Raw genomic sequence first — 18829 nt, 5'->3', positions numbered from 1 at the left:
CCCAGCAGCACCCTTAGGTGCTGCTGAAATACTTTACGAAGAAGCTCCCTCCTCCATTCCAACCGTTTACGGCCCATCTCTGAAGAACACTGCTATTCCAGCCCCTAAAAGGTGGTGACCTGAGTGTTTCTGAAGTGACCACAGTGTAACACAGGAGCACAAGCAGCAACCCCTCTTCAGGCTCTGGCCCCGCTCTTCCAGGCGGATGAGGCCAGACCCATGCCAGACTCAGCTGACAAGACGTCAGCCCCTTTAACACACACACAGATGCACACTAGCTTTCTTTGCGCTTTTATCCAAACTACAAGTACATCACAGAGATCTGTGCCCACCCTGGAGCATTCTTTACACATGGCTTAAAAAAAGACCAGACAGGCAGAGGGGGCAGGGGCAAAGTCTTTCAAATAAAGTTCATGCTGACAGGTCACTGTTATCAAATCTCTCCTGGTCATACACCTCTGCTACCACCTTTCTTCCTGCAAACCAGCGCCCGTTCAGAGCCTGAATGGCTTTGTGTGTCTCTGAGGCCATGGAGAACTCCACAAAGATCTTGACAATGATCTCCGCATCCTCCTCTTCTCCTTGCTTCTCCTGGTAGATGATGACCCTGTTTACAGCCCCAAATTTGCCACATTCTTCTGTCACTTCTCCCTCTAGGTCATCATCAATGTCCTTTGGATCCACCATGTTGCGAAGCACCATCACAGTGGACTGCAGAGAGAAGGGATAAGTGAATTAATACACCAAAGAGGCATCGAGATTAAATTTGCAAAGCCACATCAGACTATGCAGCATGCCCGAGCACCACCAGATATTCAGTGCTATATCATTACCACATATTCCATGAAACCAACCATATCTCAGGTTCTCAGGCATAAACTAGTAAATTTTTTTTCCAGGCACTCACAGCACCAATGTCTCAGTCACTGCCAGCTATGCTGTGGCTGGCCTCGGTCAGTGGGTCACGTCTTGTGCTTTTCTTAGACACATCTTTGAAGCACAAGTGACTTGCAGACCTCTTTACTTCTCGTGCTTATACAGTTATATTTTGCTTTGTTATCTTCAGCATCACTGTCATGGGATTTTTTGGTTGGGTGGGTTTTTTAAGACTTTTTGTCATCTCTAAAGCAGAAGGATTAACCAGGTCTTTTACAGCTCTGACAACTGATGGTTGACCAGGTACTTTCATTACAGGGAATAACAACATACAAGTCAAAGAGCACCAGCAACATACCTCTGCTATGTATTGCCCTTTTGCGACTGAGCACCTCTCTGTATCGCAGAATGGTTGAGCTTGGAAGGGACCTCTGGAGATCACCTGGTCTGAGCTCCCCTGCTGAAGCAGGGTCACCTAGTTGCCCAGGACCATGTTCAGATGACACTTCCAAGGACAGGGACTCCACAACCTCTCTGGGCAGTCTGGTTTTGTGCATTACACCCAGCTCTGCCACATCCCTGCCTCCCAGCTCTGGCCCTGCCAAACATCACCGGCTAGCAGACACATTTTTTCAAGTTCAGTATCATTTTAAAATTCTCGTTCCAGTTCTTATTCACATGTCTGTATAACTGCTTCTAAGGGCCCACTAAAAGAACAGCAAAACCAAAAGGGTACTTAGAGGTTGAGAATGCTAGGAAGCTTTGGGAAGGATGTAGTTTAAGACTCTTCTGACACTTTCTTCACACTAATGAAGAAACTTTCTTCACACAATGAATTGGATTCTTTGGGAAAGGTACTTGTGACAGAGGAAACCTGGCTGCTAGGTCAGAAGCCCAAAGATGTATTTAATTTTATGTACCTTTTCAAAGTAAAGGAGAACACTTACTAACTCATCTGTGTCCTCCCTTATGAAATGCATGTCAGCATTATCCCTATTTAGCAAACAGAGAAGAAACATTGTGGATTCAGTGTCAAAGCTCAGGAAATCTGCGTATCAGACAGGAAATTCAATCACGCACAGGAACAAACCTCTGGTCATGCCTGAACAAGAAGCCCGATGAAATTATCGATACAGACCCTTCCAAGACACCCACCTTTCCACCCCACCACCCCAAAAAAAAAATATCTGTAAATCTGTTTAGTGTTCTGACTTTTTCCATCATTCATTCTTGTCCTCTTTCTCACTAACTTCTGTGAAATTTTGTTTTTATAAATACCTCAGAATTCCATCCTGCAATAAAAAGTTGTGGGGAAAAGGTGGATTCAGTTTGGAATAGACAGCCCCTCACCATGTGCCAGTATCACTTCTTTAATTATAAGCCAAAAGGCCATGATTGTTTGCTTTAATGATGCTAAGTAAACACACAGTTTAATCAGACACCTCCTAGCCAAGCCTCTTCTGGCCTAGTGACTGGTGTGAACCTTCTCCGAGAACTCTGAGAAGATGCTGAAGACAGATGAAGAACCATCACAAGCGGCACACAAGCAGGCAGTCTTTGTAGTTCCACATGAGCTCTGTGGGGTACCTACACCATGCGCTGCAGGAAGCCGGTACCGCATACAAACCCGTGCAACTATACCACGTTAAGACAGGTCGAAACTTAGTAGCCTGACATACTGACAAATGGAACCAGCTCAGGGCAGTCACACTGCGCTCACCTCCTGTTTACGAAGCAGTTTCTGCATCACCATATGACGGGCGCTGCTGCCAGATATGCTCATGTGTTCCTGTTCACTCAGCATCTCTGGCCTCTCCGACTCCTGGAATACCTCCTCCTCTTCCTTCTCCTTTTTGACCTCCATCAGGCCCAGTGCTGGGGGACTGGCCAGGATAGGATTCACAACTCCCACTTGTGGAATAGTGACAGGAATGGGAGGTCGGGCAGGGGTTACACCTGTAAGAGTACAAACTCTGTAGCATAAAGGAAACAAACTGATGTTCTGCAACATTTGAGTACATATCGGTCAGCGACAAAGAGGATTGCAGAATCTAGATGGTTTTATTTGCTCTGCACCAGTGACAACCAGGGAGACATAAACAGTAACTTAGCATACCGCATATAAGCGCCCAATACACACATCATATACCTGCCTAGAAGGGAGACAGTGCAGGATTTTGCATGATTTTCACTCAGCATACAAGGCATTTCTGCTGTGAAGTTCATGTCCCTGTCATGTCTATTACATACTAAAATAAATTCCTGTGTCGCTGCAGAAAAAAAAAAACACCAAAAACAACTCTTGACAAAGCAGGGCAAGGAGGAGGATTTCAGCTTCAAATTCTCCTTAGGTGTGACCCCAGCTACAGAGAACCGTGCTTTGTAACGGGTATAAAAGCGACGAAAAGTAAACATACCTGTAATGACTCCCGGTGCCTGTGCTGCCATTACAGCCTGTGGCAGCGCCCCTAAGGGCTGGGCCAGAGTCAGTGCTGGAGAGACCAGCCCAGGGGTTGCCAAAGTACCAAGAACTGCAGCTCCTGCCACCGCTTCCTGCAAGACACACACACACAAACCCAACCAAAAAACCAAACACACACAACCAACAACAACAAAAAACAAAAACCAACACACGTGTTAATTCTGCATCAAGTTGTCATGCTATGGCTCTATTTAGCTGAGACTCGGCTTTTTTCACATCTAAGAAATACCAGATACATAGATTCTGAAGGTCTGAGCTCTCCAGTGCTACTGTAAAAGAAAGTAGTATGCCACCCAGCCCACCAGAGAAATGCAGAAATTAGGAGAAACCAAGCCTTGGAAGAAAAACATTCTCTTTCAACACAGATTTCACCCATCCTCTGAAGCTGCTAGGTCAGTTACTGAATTAAAGACACCAAGGGATTCAATACACAGTTTGAAAGATGCAGGCAATTCCAGAGCAAGAGGAATCTCTACTTGTTTCCACCTTTTACGCCAACAAAGCTTTTCACTGGTGCCAAGGAATGTGATCCATTTAAGATGACTGATAGGAACTCTCATCCCACATTTCCCACTCCCTCTGATGACAGCAGCAGGGCTCTGGGGCCATGTGACAAACCAGATGAGGGAACTCTTACAACTTCAGTTTTTCCCAAGCTTCCAGTTTTTCCTTTCTGGTGGAAGATTAATCTTTGATTCAAGGAACACTGTAGTCAAAAACACTACTGCAAGCACAAGGGAGAGCACAATACTATTATTTTCAAAAGCTGCACACTTTTAGATCAGCTTAACCCAAAAGTCCTCTCTCTCTAGTTTTCCTTCAGGTGCAGACAGCAACACAGCACTGAAACTGGCCATCACCATCACAGCAACTGCAAACAATTATCACATTAGTACATTTCTCAACAAAACAACCAACTTTTGCCACCATTTTACTGCTCCTGAACTTTACCACTTGTGATGACTGGAGAAACTCTTCAAACTTCTGGCCTTGATAACTGAAACATTTTATAACCACTTCCTTTTGTTCATGTGATCTGCATCTCTTCTCCCATCCCATTACCTACTTGCCTCCGTACCAACTGTACTTGAGCAAAAATCCGATGCACTTTTCAGCATTCTTCTACAGTTACACCAAGCCAAACCTCTCTGTTTTCTTCCTGCGTATCAGGCTTTCCAGTTCTCCTAGTAACTGCAGTACTTCTCTACACCTTCTATAACCCAAATAAACATCCTGACTCTAGATGACCAGAATCAAACAACATTTGAGATGAACACCTAGTTTAATGACAAAACACTTCCATAAAACTACTGAAAATAATGTGCCTAAAATATACCCTAAGATCCAAATGTTCCAGGCTATTATAATAATGATTTAGTTACCCAGATCCCTCTCTTCCTTGCTTTCATGTAGCTCCTATAAGCCCTGACACCTTGGAGCAAAAAACTTGTGATGTTTCATTCCTTAAATGCAGTATCTTGTACTCTACTACTAAACACTGCATACATTTCCTACTCCAATCTGCTGCCAATATTCCAGTTCTCCTCTACATTAATAATGCATCTTTTCTGTGTTGCCAACTAACTCCATTAGTACTCTTCTCCTAATACCTAGAATAAGGCCACTGATATTTTTACTGGAGATGAAGGAAGACTATCTGTAAGTAATTTCACCAGCAGAGTGAAGGGTCAGCAATTTCCAGCACAGCTCACTTCCATCTCTTCTTCTCGTTTGCCTACACAACTCAGAATTCATTGCAACAGTATTGGTCTTGTCTAAGAGCTTCATACAGGGGTCTTCACCAACTCCGGAATTGTTGATAGGATATGCTTTCATTTTTTTCCCCTAATGAAGTATGTAACAGCAGTCTTACCAAAAATGTTAGGTTCATCTAGCAAGGGTATTTCCCTAAAAAACCCAAATGTTTTGCATGTCTGTTTCTTTTAAAAATTTTGTCATTCCTTTAAAGCTTGTTTTCAATCTTTCCCTACCACTGGGGTGAGAACAAAGACTGCTGATATGTTTTTCACACTACCTTAAATGCAAGTATCACATTTGCTATTCTTCACCCATACGGCAATAGCCCTGACATGACAGATTTATTACAAAAAAAACCCCAAAACTATTAAGCATACATCTGCACAAAAGCTCCGAGCTTTACACCCACCTAGGATGCAGTAATCTCATGTGCATCACTAGCCAATCTGCCTTATGCTTCTAATGAAGGGGAAAAGATACTTATGTAAGCCTTCAGTGCTGTAACAAGACCGCCATAATTCTTGACTACACTGGTGAGATGCTCTCACTGTTTACTTAAATGGCTAAAGAAAGTTTTCCTACTAGCTTTAATTCTTTAACTTCTTCTGCAAGACTGATTTTTTAATTGTCGTTCAAAAGACATTAACCATCTTTGCTACCCAGTACCTCTCTTCATAGTTTCATTCATGTGCAGAGACGTTTCCTCCTTCCTCGGCTGGCATGCTAATTCCAGACTAAAGTTGTAGTTTTGACTGCAGATCCAAAGTTTATCTCTGACTTAAGTTTCTCTCTCTCATGTCCATAATTTCTTTAGCTCCACTGAGTTTACCAATTAGCTTGTGTTTAAAAAAGCTGTGAAATTAAGGCCCTCATAGACCATGAACCTGCATGTTTAAAATAAGCTGTTCTGTACAAGAACCATGCAAGGAGTGTAAATAAGATACTGCCTTTTGTAACTGGTCTTTGCTCTCTTCCCCAGTCATCTACAAATACCCACATGACAAATCAGACAGGTTACCTAGATCTGTACCATGGCTAAGGCAAAGGCAACAAGACTGCAGAGTATCTCTGAGGTCTTTTAGAACCTTTTTTCTATATATGGAATTTGAAATTTTCTTCACAGTAACAAATCCTGCAGTAATAAATCCTGCAGTAATTTGCGGAAAGAAACAGTAAGATTTATCCATGTCTGTAACAGACCTCTACATTTCCCTTAAAAGAAGAGTTAATAGTTCTTTCCCAAAGTAATTTTGATCCAAGTAATTCCTCTAGCCAAGCCTCAACCTCCTTCCTTAGTTGAGTGCAGAGGTTCTCAGACTTGTGGACTTTTTACGGGGGGCATGCAAACCACCCGAAAGTTTCAAATAAGTGGAAGCTCCTCCCACTTCTGCCTTTACCTCATGATTCTGAGAAATATTTTCAAAGAGAGAGCTGTTTACAAAATTCAGTCCAGTCAGCTGATTAGCATCACACACTAGGTTCAGCCACACTAGCTGAGGCTGCACACCTCAGCAATTTTATTGCTTGAGAGAATCCAAGAACCCACTAGCACTGGAACTTGTTTCTTTCATGGGCTACAGTGATGCAGGGGGAGATTCTGCTGCCCAAGGCAAGGACAATGGACACAGACATGGGGGTTTGCTTTGGAAGGCAATCCTCCATCAGTACCTCATAACCTTGAGCTTCTGTTACTTCGAGCAAACTGTATTTGAGAACCCCTAGATTCCTGCATCAACAACCAGTTCTGCTCCATCCCTGCATTTCCTTGTTTCTGAACAGCCTCAAGTCATTAGTCATCTTCCACCTACACAGACAGAGCCTTTTCAACAACACAGCACTGCTCAAGTGACTATTACGGCCCTCAGTCTGCCCTCCTTTCACATACTTTCATGCATTCTTTTAGCCTCTACTATAACCATTTCCCTCATCATTGGTTTGCCTATACAGAGAAGCAATACCCTGCAGTCTTCCCTCAACATTTCTCTAAACAAAGTTCTGATCAGCTGTGCCAGACTCCATTCCACAAATGCTGGTGTATCAGATGCTGGGGTTGTTCAGCTTGGAAAAGAGAAGGCTCTGGCGAGACCTTAGAGAACCTTCCAGTACCTAGAGGGCTTATAAGAAAGACAGGGCCAGAGTTTTTAGTAGGGTCTGCAGCAATAGGACAAGGGGGAATGGTTTTAAAATGAAACAGGGGAGATTTAGGTCAGATACTAGGAAGAAATTCTTTACTGTGAGGGCGGTGAGACACCGGCACAGGTTGCTCAGAGCAGCTGTGGGTGCCCCATCCCTGGCAGCGCTCAAGGTCAAGTTAGACCAGGCTGGGAGCAACCGGGTGGGAGGTGTCCCTGCCCATGCCAGGGGGGGTGGAACTAGACAGCCTTTAAAATCCCTTTTAACCCAAACCATTCTATGACTCCGTGATCCTCACAAGCGTCAGGGGCAAGCTTCTACATGCGAAGCCCTGGGAACAAGAGTATGATCTAGGCCAAGGACTTTCATTCAAACTAGTGAATACAGCTGGCTGGAACAGCTTGCCTGCTTGTTTCTAGCAGGGTCACAACAGCCATTCACTTGGTTGAGTCACACCAGCCTATGCCTTACCTGTGCTGTGATCTTTGCTGTAGCAGCTGCTGCAGCGACAGCTGCTGCTGGAGGTAGTCCTCCTGGCGTAGCAGGTGTCAGGAGAGGCATTGGAGGAGTCACAGCTTTACCAACTCGGAGATACTGACCTCCAAGGTCAAAGAGGTTCATAGAGGAAACAGCATCTTGAGAAGATTGTGCTTTCTCATATTCTGCAATGAGAAAAAGTACCATTTACAAATGATCCTTTTTACTCTTCAACATAACTGCCCTCTCATCACGCAATTTTGATTTGTATTTGCAAAAACTGACTGCTTAAGAGTTCCAATAAGAAGATCCTCAGCGCTTGGCTCAGTCATCTCACCCCTCTGATCACACAGGCATTGTTGAGAACACTCAGCATAGCAAGATCGCTCAACCTACTTGGCAGTGAGTAAAAATATCTGGCTATTAATTATATTTCTAAGTTCAGGCATAGATCTGCTCCAAATTTATTTCTATCCCATTGCTTAATACAATTCTTCCACTAGAGAGGAAAAAAACCTTAAAAAAAAAAAAAGATGAGGAGACTCCCAACCACTCTCCCTACCCCACATCAAACACCAAACAGCCATTTTACCAATGAAACCATAGCCTTTGTGTTTTCCTGTTGTGGGATCCCTGGCTAGCGTGCAGGATTTGATCTTCCCAAAGGCCTCAAACACACTCTTGATGTCATCATCTGAAAGGTCCTGGTGAACAGATGCCACATAGATGCGGTTGAAAGCCCGTGCCTCTTCTGCTAGCTGGTCTATAATTGGTTGTGCCTGACCTATATTACTAGGTCTCCCAACCTGCAAAGAAAAAAAGCAAACAGTCCATTAAGCATTCTGAAGAGCAGCAGGGTGACTCACCAAGAGTTACAGCAGACAAGCACTCAGCCACTTGCCTCCCTTTTCAAACCAGGTAATACCTCGTAAGACCATAATTAGCAAAGCACAACAGTTGACTCTGCTTTGGGGAACAGCTGACCTGTACTATGGGGGATTACTGAGAGCTGGGACAGACTCTGCTACCTCCTCCACCATATTTCCCCCATTTATGCTCCCTGACCTGCCAAAGGCCAGCTTCCAGTAACTGATAACAAGTCTGAAAGCAAAACACAAAGCTTCTATACCCTTCTTTCAAAGGCTCCTAAAACCCTCTTAGAAATCTGGTGCTGCAGATATGCAGAGATAGAAACGCAAAACATAGAACACTTTGCAGAAAATGCTAGTTTCCCCCCATAACCCCTAAATTTCACCTTTTCAAGACCCCCTCTTACTGCCTGGAAAAAACACAGCTACAATCCTTTGTTCCTTTCCATTTATGCATCCTTTTTGTATCGCAAGGGTGGACCCTTACTTGATATTTGAAGTCCCTCGCACTACTGACAGGCACAACAGAAGTTCAATGCTACCTATCTACCACCCCCATAGGTACAATATAAGGCGGCAGCAATAAAATATCGAGAATCACCTTTGTTTTGTCCTCAAGAGACTTCCATTCTATGTGTGGGTGGAAAAAACCAGCTAACTTACTAGCTTACAGTACGATGTGGAGCACCTCTAGGCATACACCCATTATTCACAGAAAAGAGGACTAGGAATTTTCAGAGCATGCCTACTACTCACCTTTATATTTCTTCCCCCCAGCATGACAGAATTCATCTGCTCCAAGGCCAACTGAGCAGCTTCGGGTACCTCATATTCCACAAAAGCAAAACCCTAGAACAGAAGGATATGCTTGTTGAATCACAGCAGCTGTATCTTGTCTCAAATTTAGTGCTAAGCTAATAAAGCCAAGATTCCTACTGTCACAGCCTGAGATGTTTCCTTAAAGCAGCTTTTATTCAAGCAGAAAATTGCATGCAGAAGCACTGACCCAAGGCTACCTGTGCTTCCAGAGCCTCTTGTAGTTAGAGGTCTAACTGCATGCAGGACTGCCAGCTGTTTGGCATCATTTGTGCCTACTACCCCCATGCACATCTGGCCCCACTACAGCATCCTGCAAAGTAGAGCAGGCAGCTACAAACGTTTATCTTGAAGCGCTAAAAGCAGACTTCTCTCTACAATGGTAAAGGCTCCTTCCTCTCCTGGGTTTATTTAGGAAGGCCTCGGAGAGAAGAAAAACCCCATCCATCACTCAATAGCCGTTAACCAACCTTGTGTTTCATTGTAACAGAGTCCCAGGACATATCAATGCTTTTTATAGGTCCAAATGGGGCAAAGGCCTGGCGAATGGTGTCTTCTCCCAGTTCGTAGTATATGGAGCCCACATACACACGACACATGATGGCCAGGGCGCGCTGCCTCTGAGCTGCCATCTGTATTGGAAAGAAGAACTGGCTGGTTAGATGACAGGGTGGTCATGGATGTCAGGACCTCTTTCCCTTCCTCCTTCCCTCCCAGGAGCTATGACCCAACAGCACGTAGCTCCTCACTGGGCTGCAGCACAGCCTGGCACACGTAGTAATAAAGAAGTATTTTCCTGCTCAATGCACAGACTGCTGGAGCGGATAAGCAGTACAGCTCACTCCCAGGGGCAGTCAAATCTTTGATGGGGTCTGCCACCTCAGGAGCCTTAACTCCAAACCCACTGATAAGGTCTAACCCTCCCCAGCCTGATCACATCTCCAGCAACACTTGCAGGAGGAGGAAATAACTTCATTCTAGGACAGCTTCCCCCTCCAGGCAGCAAAGGTCTCAATTCTAGACACTATTAGCAATCCCTCCCGTTCCCTCCCGCAAGGGACAGCAAGAGATCCAATATTGGGCACCACCTAATTGCTCCCTCCCCCCCACCCCATCCTCCCAGGCAGCAAAGCATATGGAATTGGGTACCTCCTCCCCACTCCCTCAAGCATCACACACCACCTCCTCCCCCCGCCCCTGCCCCAGGCAGGATGAGATCCAGTACTAGGCACCACTTCCACCACACAGTTCAAAAGCAAAGCAAAAAAAATTAAATGGTTAAACAAAACTTCTTTGTTAAGTGTGTGGTGCTAGTACTTATCACTGCCTGTTGTTACTGGCTCAGATAGTGGTGCAGCCCCCAAAGACTCCGCCCTTATCAGTTTCGGTGCAGAGAAGGTCTCTGTGCTATTTTCTCCTAAGTATGCCTGAAAACCTGTTTGCAAGACAAATCCAGAAATTTCTTACAGCAGGTATCCAAAAAAGCAGTATATCCTTCAATTATTTTTCACCCTTATTGCAATTCTAAATTGCTACTGCTAATGAACAATTATTCTAGGAAGATGCTGCCTACAAAACAAAACAAAAAAATCACAGGTTTGGCCAGCATATCCTAGCAGCACGTCTTGGGACCAAGGCAGAAATTAGGTCTCTGTAGAGGCAGCTCCCTATGATCAGCAAGACTGAATTACAGTGCGTTGGAGATATGCACGGGGCTTCATTCCTGTTCTGCCTGGAACAGATGGAACAAATGTAAAGCAGTAAGGGCTACGGACTGGACTGTTGCAGAGTAGGCAAATGCAGCGTTAAGCTTGATGCCTCTCTCACTTCCCAGCACCACAGTGCTGGGCACCAAAGCAGGGAGCTCTGAACAACCACCTCTTCCCCACCACCACTGTTTAAGAGGGTCTTTAACTGAGGCCTTTGCAAGAGGCCTACTTTCAGAATGCTGTAACAAGCATGAGCACAATGAGCTCTGACGTGTCTGGGGATGCTCAACTCAGACGGTAAAACAGAAGGGACAGCATTTTATCTGTGATAGTCACAGAATCACAGACACAAACTGTACCTGAAGAAATCCTTCTCCCTCATAGTACCTGTACGTAATTGACATTGACCATAGGAGGAAACAAACTGTAAAGATTCAACTCCTATTATTCAATACAGCAGGGATACTATAAACAGGAATGGTTCTCACCCCATACTGCTGCTCCTGAAGTGATATTAAGCTTGCCTCTTGACTGGGTTTAAGTATTTCACACAGTTAAAAACAAGCTGTTTTTCAATTTACTCTGCAATGCTGTGACTAGGAGGACTATGGCACGTGTACACGCAGGACAGCTGATGTGTTGTCTCCCAGGTTCTCCAACACATTCCCAGCTTTGGTGCAGGAAAGCCAGTGATCAGTAGCCCCTCACTCTGTGTAGTGTGTCCATTTACAGGTTCAGAGCCATCACCATTCTAACCCCAAGTGTCTGAGTGAAGTGCCTCACCCATGGTGCCACAGACCGTGATAAAAATTTAAAGCGTTTTACGAGGAGTGCTTCTTGACAAGACACCGCAGTCTCGCACAGGCAGAGGGACTTTTCACCTTCTGAAGGGTCAATATATTGTCCTGGTTTTGGCTGGGATAGAGTTAATGAAGAGGACATTCTCTTCTTTTCAGTTATCAATGCAACAGGTGCAAGAAAAATGTCATTTGTCCTCTCCTATGGCAGAAACCTTTACAGGAGGAAATCGACATCTTACCCTGCTGCAGAGATCCTAACAAAATAGGTCAGGTGGAGTTAGGAGGACTCTGTTACATCAGCAACATATTAGAAATCTGGACCTACAAAAGGCAGAACTGAGGTGGACCATGATGACTACAGGCACATGTGGATCGCTAACAGGAATTGGTAGCATCACGTTACGGGAATGATGCAACATACACCTGTGAACTAAGCAGATGACAGCATCAAAAACTCATGACTAGAAATCTCACTGTTTTCACTAGCAACACTAAGCAGATTTTACTGGCCACTGGCCCTCTTTCTCCGCCTATAAAATGGAGTTTAAATTATCTGCAACCTTCATAAAGGCAGCAGCTAATAGTTGGACCTACGTAATGTTTAGCTGTTAAGTGCTTATGAAAAGTACTTTAAGGACAAGCCAAATCATCATTTTGGGAGTGCTCCTTTAAACAAAGGAGGTGATGCAAAAACATCACTACTAGCTTCAATTTTACTATGATGCCAGGAAATTGTGCTCATCTTGCTGAAATGACATAGAAATCTTGTGCTGTAATACTTGGAGGATTAAGTAGACAGGAAGCTTTAATCTTGGGCACTAAGATACTGCAATAGGAAGTTCAGGCTGCACTTCCTTCACGCAGGAACTGATGAAACTTGTCAACAGGGAAAAAAAAAAAAGTGTTGGACAGTGGTCTGTTTGCATTTTCTACATTCCTGGTGAGCTTTGGGATAAAGCATTTGCTGAGGACAGGGTATCCTAGCTACATGGAACTGTACCACAGTCGAACGATTCAGTGCGGACTCCTGCTTCTAGGTTCTGTCCCATCGGCAGTAGTCTCTGACTCCCTAGAGGGAGGAATGTCTTGGGAAAAGGATTCACAATACTGACCATGCCCTTGAGGCTGAAGAGAAATTAAACATTTCCAGTTACATTATCAGTATGTGTTTTTCATCTGTTGCCCAGCTGTGAGTGAGCCAAAAAAAGTTAAGCAAAACTGATGGAGTGATGCTATTCAAGTAAGCATCTACATTAATTGGTATTAGTTCCTTGGGCATGAGGGCTCAAAAACCAGCTATGCCAAATTCACATCGAGATGTATGCTTCTATTCCATTCCAAACTTACATATCCCCATAAAATTTATTTTGGCTCCCTTGCTGACACACTACCTACAGTGGCAGTGTTAACGGAGGGAAAATGGGTGATTTTAGTTTTAGTATCTTTCATTTTGGAGTACAAGCCTCCAGTTGGATTTTACACCAAGCAGAAACATTACATTCCAGCAAGATGGAAACATATTTACAAATTTGCAAAATAATTTACAAATGAACCTTTGCATGCAGAGTGGAGCTATAGGACACTTTCTGCAGTGGCCGTTGTCCAACACGTCTAGGAGAAAGGAGGGGATGCATAATCCCAGGTAATTAAGCTCTCTGGTGTCTTGATTAGAAATTCCAGCACTAAAGGACTGCACAGGTTCTCTGAATAGTCCTGCAGTTTTGTTAACTTCCATCCTGCTTTTACTTTACTTGAAACATGCCATATTCACCTAGTCTGGAAACATGCACAGTAAAGAGCAGTTACATCTGGGCTACAACATGTTCTGCAAACCTATAGTGCCCCAGTCCTCCCCAGCACCTTAGCTGCCAGGTCTCCAGTGCTGAGAGTTTGTTTCATAAGAAATTGCCCATTTGTGAGTTACCTTGGCAGTTACTTTTAGGTCAGGACCTCAGAACTGTAGCATCCCTAGAAATGCAGCTCCCACAATTTCACAGGTGTGTTCAGAACTGTTCGAAATCTAAAGCTTTCTTTGCCAACTGACTCCAGGACCCCGACTGCCAGTGTCACAGCAGACTGCACCCAGCCTAGGGTCTTCCTCTGGGGAGTTTACACTTTGCCTCTGCTTGTTGTGCTTGTCCATAACAGGTGGGTATGTGGGAGGGTTGTGCTGGGTTGAATTAAGAGCATTGTATTACCACTACATACTTCCCCACTCTAGGCCCTGACTAAGACAAAGTGCCCAAGAAGAAGTGAATATGTCTATTGACCGATTGTAAAGGTGAGAGAGGATCTCCAAAGCCCATTGTCACTGCTGCCATCTGAAAGACAGTAAAGACAGAGTTCAGTCTGTTGGAGCTGAGCATACTACGGCTGTTTGTAAAAACTCAAGCAGAGCGGCGGCACAGGGAACCTGCGAGAGAGGCCTCTCCTTCCTTGCCCCTCACTGCCTGGTCCCAAGGACTGTCCAGCGCTGGGACCCTGCAGATTCCAGTCCCACCAGGTCAGGGTGGAGTTGTGCTGCTGCCACTGCCTCAGGAAGCAGGGTCTTCTCCCAGGGGGGGGACTCAAGGCAATAGTAACCTCTGCAACCACTGTCGTTGATTCACCCCCAGCATTTAAAAAGGAGCCCCTCAACTAGATCAGACACTTAGAAACACGCACAGCCCTGAAAGGCCAGAGCTGCCTAATGTGGCAAGCACATCCACAGTAATTTTTCATTAAAAAAAAAAAAAATCCAACAAAAGCCATTATTTTGAGTTTCCTAACTTTGACTAGAAGGCAGTGAGATACATTCAAGAAACCTCTGAAGAAAGGGAGATATTTAAATACCACTTAAGCGTTCTCCCAGTACATAGGCATTCCAGCATTAGCAGGAATAGCCAACGGAGCTTCTCTGAAATCAAGAGCACCTGAGTGAAGGGGAGGGAAACGGGGTAGCACTGTCAATAACAGGAGAGACTGGTACCCTCCCCTCAAGCAGAAGAGATGGTGAAAGGTTCCCACCAACCCTAGACACCACCTTAAATGTAAGCTGAAAGTGAAACCCACAGCAAATTCTTCGGCTTCTGGCCTTTCAAGAAGCATCTGGCCAGCCAACAGGAGACAAACTTAAAAATTTGCTCTTTGAATGAGTGAAATTGGGGGGGCAATTTGTGCAGGGGAGCAAAGGGGGTTTCTTTAGTGAGCTGAAGACAGCATATTTCAATTTCACTGTGGAAACATAAGCACATGAACCTGGCTCCAGGCAGGCCTCAGGGCTGTGCTCTGATTCTAAGTGCAAAAAGAACTCCACCTTGTGCGAGAGAGTAAGACACAGAAGGAGCATCTCAGAGGGCCTCTCACCTGAAGGTTGGTGAGCTGCTGTTGCTGGTGGGCGATGGTTTGCTTCACCAGCACACTCTTGATACTCTGCTCCATCGCATACTTCTTTGCCTGGAAAGAAATACCAAATCTGTAGTCACAGGACAATACCACAGAGCAGGGAACGAAGTTTGATTTTACACCACAGGTCCCCAGAACCACACAACTGGCTGCCAGTGGAACTTCTCGGCGCTCCAGCCCTAAGCACTAAGGCACTGTACATTAGCCAGCGGCCAACAGCTTACTAACATCTTGGTCTGCGTCTCGGAGTCGTGAGCCCTGCAACACAGCATAATGCTTGAGCAAAGGATTGGATGGACTCAATCTGCAGCAGGCGCAATGTTAGGAAAGCAGCATGCACTAGACACTTAGCATTTTCCCCTCTTCCGCCCTCTGCCCCTTAGATCCCACCATAGCACCTTACCTGCTGGGATGAGGGCAGGACAGATAGCCTCCTTCAAGTCCTTTCCACTCAGAGAACATCTGGACAAAGAGTTTCTACAAAAGGGAAGGGCCTCCAAATCCCCACGTCCAGTCCCTTGACTGGGCACTCCCCCTCTCTTTTCTTATCACATCTGGCCTATTCTATTTTGGAAGGTCCACTGCTATTGCTCACTAAAATGCTCCAGCTCTCCTTTTCTGGTTCCTAGCCTGCAGACACAAGACTGACTTGTCTTTTTCTTTCAGTCTTCTACAAATTTGACAAAGCCTGGGCTTTACACCCAGTGGTGTTGACGTGGAGGCTCTTTGCCAAGGGAAGCCTAATACCCACATATGTGCCTATTCCCAGGGGACGGTACAAACACATTCAGCCAACCCCTCAGGCACCTGCTTTCCATGGCTGTACGTGTTTGGGAGGTGCCAGGGAACGGTAGGCTCTAAACCGTGGATTTGAGACGTGTGCTTCGGAAACCTGGAAACGGACAAGGGGATTTACATCTGTCAGCTATGGAGAAGCCAGAGGAAACGAGGCCGTTTCACACTGTGAGCCAAACAACACACACACAAGCAGCTTCAACATTATGGGAACATTCACACGAAGCCTACCTAGAACAATACTTTACTTGCCTCACCAGAGCACAGAAGACACCTAGCCCACAGTTCCCAGACTCCCTGGTTTTGTTTTGTTTCCCCTCTCTTCCCAACTCTGCTCTCCTCTCAGTAAGCCAGGCATCACTCACTCCCATGAGGAAAGTGGGCAAGAAGTCAGCAGTAACCTCCCCAACAGCTGTATAAAACAGGACCAACAACCAGAAATCAGAGCTGGACTGCAATTTTATCTAGATTAAAACAGGTTGGCTCAAATGGGTTGAAAATACTTGCTATGGGGTCTCTTTAAGATGGGAAAGAGCATAAGGGAAAAATAGAGATATTTCATGATGTGTTTTTGAGTGGATAGAATAGAAGACCAGCTGGAGCATATCAGAAACCTATTCCTTGTGGAGTACAGGCTGCTCCTCACAGTAACTTTGTGGCAGTTGCATATTGTCTTAGAATTACAATGTGATCTTAAGATGTTATTTACTTATGATTTTAATTACTTTTTTTATTATTAAAAACATGCTCCCCACCCCAACAGGAAATTCCACATCATGCTCCTCAAAACGCATCTATAAACTCTAAACCAAAACAAATAATTCTTGAGTACAAATTTGGAAGTGTGAATCCACACACAGCATTGCCATCACCCCATACATATCCTTGGTAGGCGAGTTCCCTTTTAAAACATCAGTAAGAGATGCTCATTAAAAAAAAACCACCAAAAAACAAAACAACAAGAAGCCAAAAAACCCCAAACAAACAAACAAGAGTTCTAAGAAGCAAATTCACATCATGTTTACTCACTTTCTGGAGAGCTTCCTGCTGTTCTGGTGTGAGGGGAGGAAGCCCCAGCTTAGCTGCCGTGCTTTGTCCATTTTCCATCTTAATGGACTCTGTACCCTGAGAAAACAGAAAGTAATAATGAAAAAACTGTTCTTGCAAAAGTGACCAAGTTTTTCATTCCCAGAAACCCAAAGCACTTAATGCCAGAAAGTCATAGGGGCTAAAAAGTCTTCCCAAACCTACTAGTAATTCACAAAAACCTATTAGTATTCTAGCCACTCCCTATGGGAGAGTTATCCCATCAAGTGTACAAACTGATGAACACGTCGGATGCTTAAAGAGTTCCCCAACCACTAGATTTTCAGTTAAAAGAAAATTAAAATCCCCAGTCCTCACTCACATCATCTCCATCCTACCTCTCAACAGTTAAAACTCTGTCAAACATACCCATATATTTTCTCCTTACATCTCTTCCTATACTGGTTTGTCACCCTTGGTTTCCCCAGTTCTCTTTTTAAAATCTCCTCTGAAATTTTTTCAAATCTCACATATTGTTCCAGTCACTCAGTAACAAAGCAGCATTATTCTCATACTTAGTACAAGATGCACCTACCTGCCCATGCAGATTCCCAAGCCCAACATCAGAATAGGTCTAGAAAAGCTTCTGGGCCACGGAACTGACTTTTTGTAACTTCAGATATACATGTAAGCTAACAGATGTTAGCTGTGTTGTTAGTTGTTTTTTAAGCAGTCTAGTGACAACTCTACCTCATGCTCACATTTTACATCCAAGTTCATTCCTGTAAAAAAACTTGTCAATTATTCCTACCACATTAAGTAACAACAGGTTTATCTAAGGTATACTTATCAACCTGGTTTTGGTTAAAGTGATTCAGCAGCTTATGTCTTTCTGGTAAGCATCCACCAATTTGTATCCTCAGGGTATTACTCTTTGGCATCCCAGAAGTACCATCACATAATTTCCAATCAAAATAAGAGTTCATCATTACAAACCTATTAACAGATGTCTCAGTTCTCCAGTTACAGGAAAAAAAAAAATAATGTAAGCACTCTGTAATAAGCACAGTATAGAAAAAAGGAACAGACTCATTCACATGGCAAAACAAAACCAGCTCTCCTGGCATAGGAACAAAGCTGTCACTTGGAAAAGATCTAATATCAAAGTAATTGGCATTTTAGCAGAAGGAACAACAAGTATTCCCACTCATTTGGTTCCTATTCATTCAGAGCAATCACTTGCTCATGGCACTCATGGTACTGGCTAACAATGTCCCTATGGACATACATGTCTTTGAGAGACCACTGATCTCCTCCTCCAGAAAAAAAAGATCTTATGAATCTAATACCAAAATGCAAAACCGCAAAAAAGCTGGTTTTTGGCTGCCTCCGAAGTCTCAGAGAGAAAAACATGTCTTTCAGAAGCAAAAGATGCTGCATCATGGCTGCACACAAATTGCATGTTTCATTGCATTTTCTTTATTCCACCATAAGGCAAAGGGGAACACCCACTGGTAAACAGATGAGCTGATGATGACTTAGGTAAAAGTACACACACATTTCCAGGAGATCCATACACTGTACACCTTACAGCCCCAGAGAACACCAGCCCAGTTCCTGCACTGTGTTTACTGCAATACTACTCAATAGACAACAGACTGGTCACTCATTTCCTCCAGAATCACAAGTTCCCTGACAACCCAA

At 44.3% G+C, this 18829-nt stretch overlaps 2 protein-coding genes across 3 annotated transcripts in view; both read right to left on the bottom strand.

Annotated features, from left to right (window-relative positions):
• Nucleotides 1-275: 275 nt before the first annotated feature.
• The window catches only part of PUF60 (poly(U) binding splicing factor 60), a 30924-nt gene continuing 12370 nt past the window's right edge, over nt 276-18829 (bottom strand). Inside the window, exons 2-11 of one of the 2 annotated variants that reach the window (XM_080381689.1) lie at nt 17129-17224; nt 15266-15355; nt 14191-14241; nt 9882-10043; nt 9352-9444; nt 8319-8532; nt 7721-7911; nt 3294-3429; nt 2597-2832; nt 276-711 (exon numbers count right to left, since the gene is read on the bottom strand). In XM_080381689.1, the coding sequence (XP_080237815.1) occupies nt 412-711; nt 2597-2832; nt 3294-3429; nt 7721-7911; nt 8319-8532; nt 9352-9444; nt 9882-10043; nt 14191-14241; nt 15266-15355; nt 17129-17224 (1569 nt within the window). In that variant the 3' untranslated portion in view covers nt 276-411. Of the gene's footprint in view, nt 712-2596; nt 2833-3293; nt 3430-7720; nt 7912-8318; nt 8533-9351; nt 9445-9881; nt 10044-14190; nt 14242-15265; nt 15356-17128; nt 17225-18829 lie in introns of those variants that run through there. The other variant, XM_080381688.1, reaches the window with a different exon arrangement.
• NRBP2 (nuclear receptor binding protein 2) overlaps nt 16258-18829 on the bottom strand; it is a 47049-nt gene continuing 44477 nt past the window's right edge. Inside the window, exons 19-20 of the mRNA XM_080381683.1 lie at nt 17129-17224; nt 16258-16511 (exon numbers count right to left, since the gene is read on the bottom strand). The gene's annotated coding sequence lies outside the window, so the exon portion shown is untranslated. The remainder of the gene's footprint in view (nt 16512-17128; nt 17225-18829) is intronic.

The sequence above is a fragment of the Falco punctatus genome (genome assembly GCF_963210335.1).
Source record: "Falco punctatus genome assembly, chromosome: 3".
Classification (NCBI taxonomy): domain Eukaryota; kingdom Metazoa; phylum Chordata; class Aves; order Falconiformes; family Falconidae; genus Falco; species Falco punctatus.
Note: the sequence above shows the minus strand (reverse complement) of the source record. Positions and strands in the feature narration are given on the sequence as shown.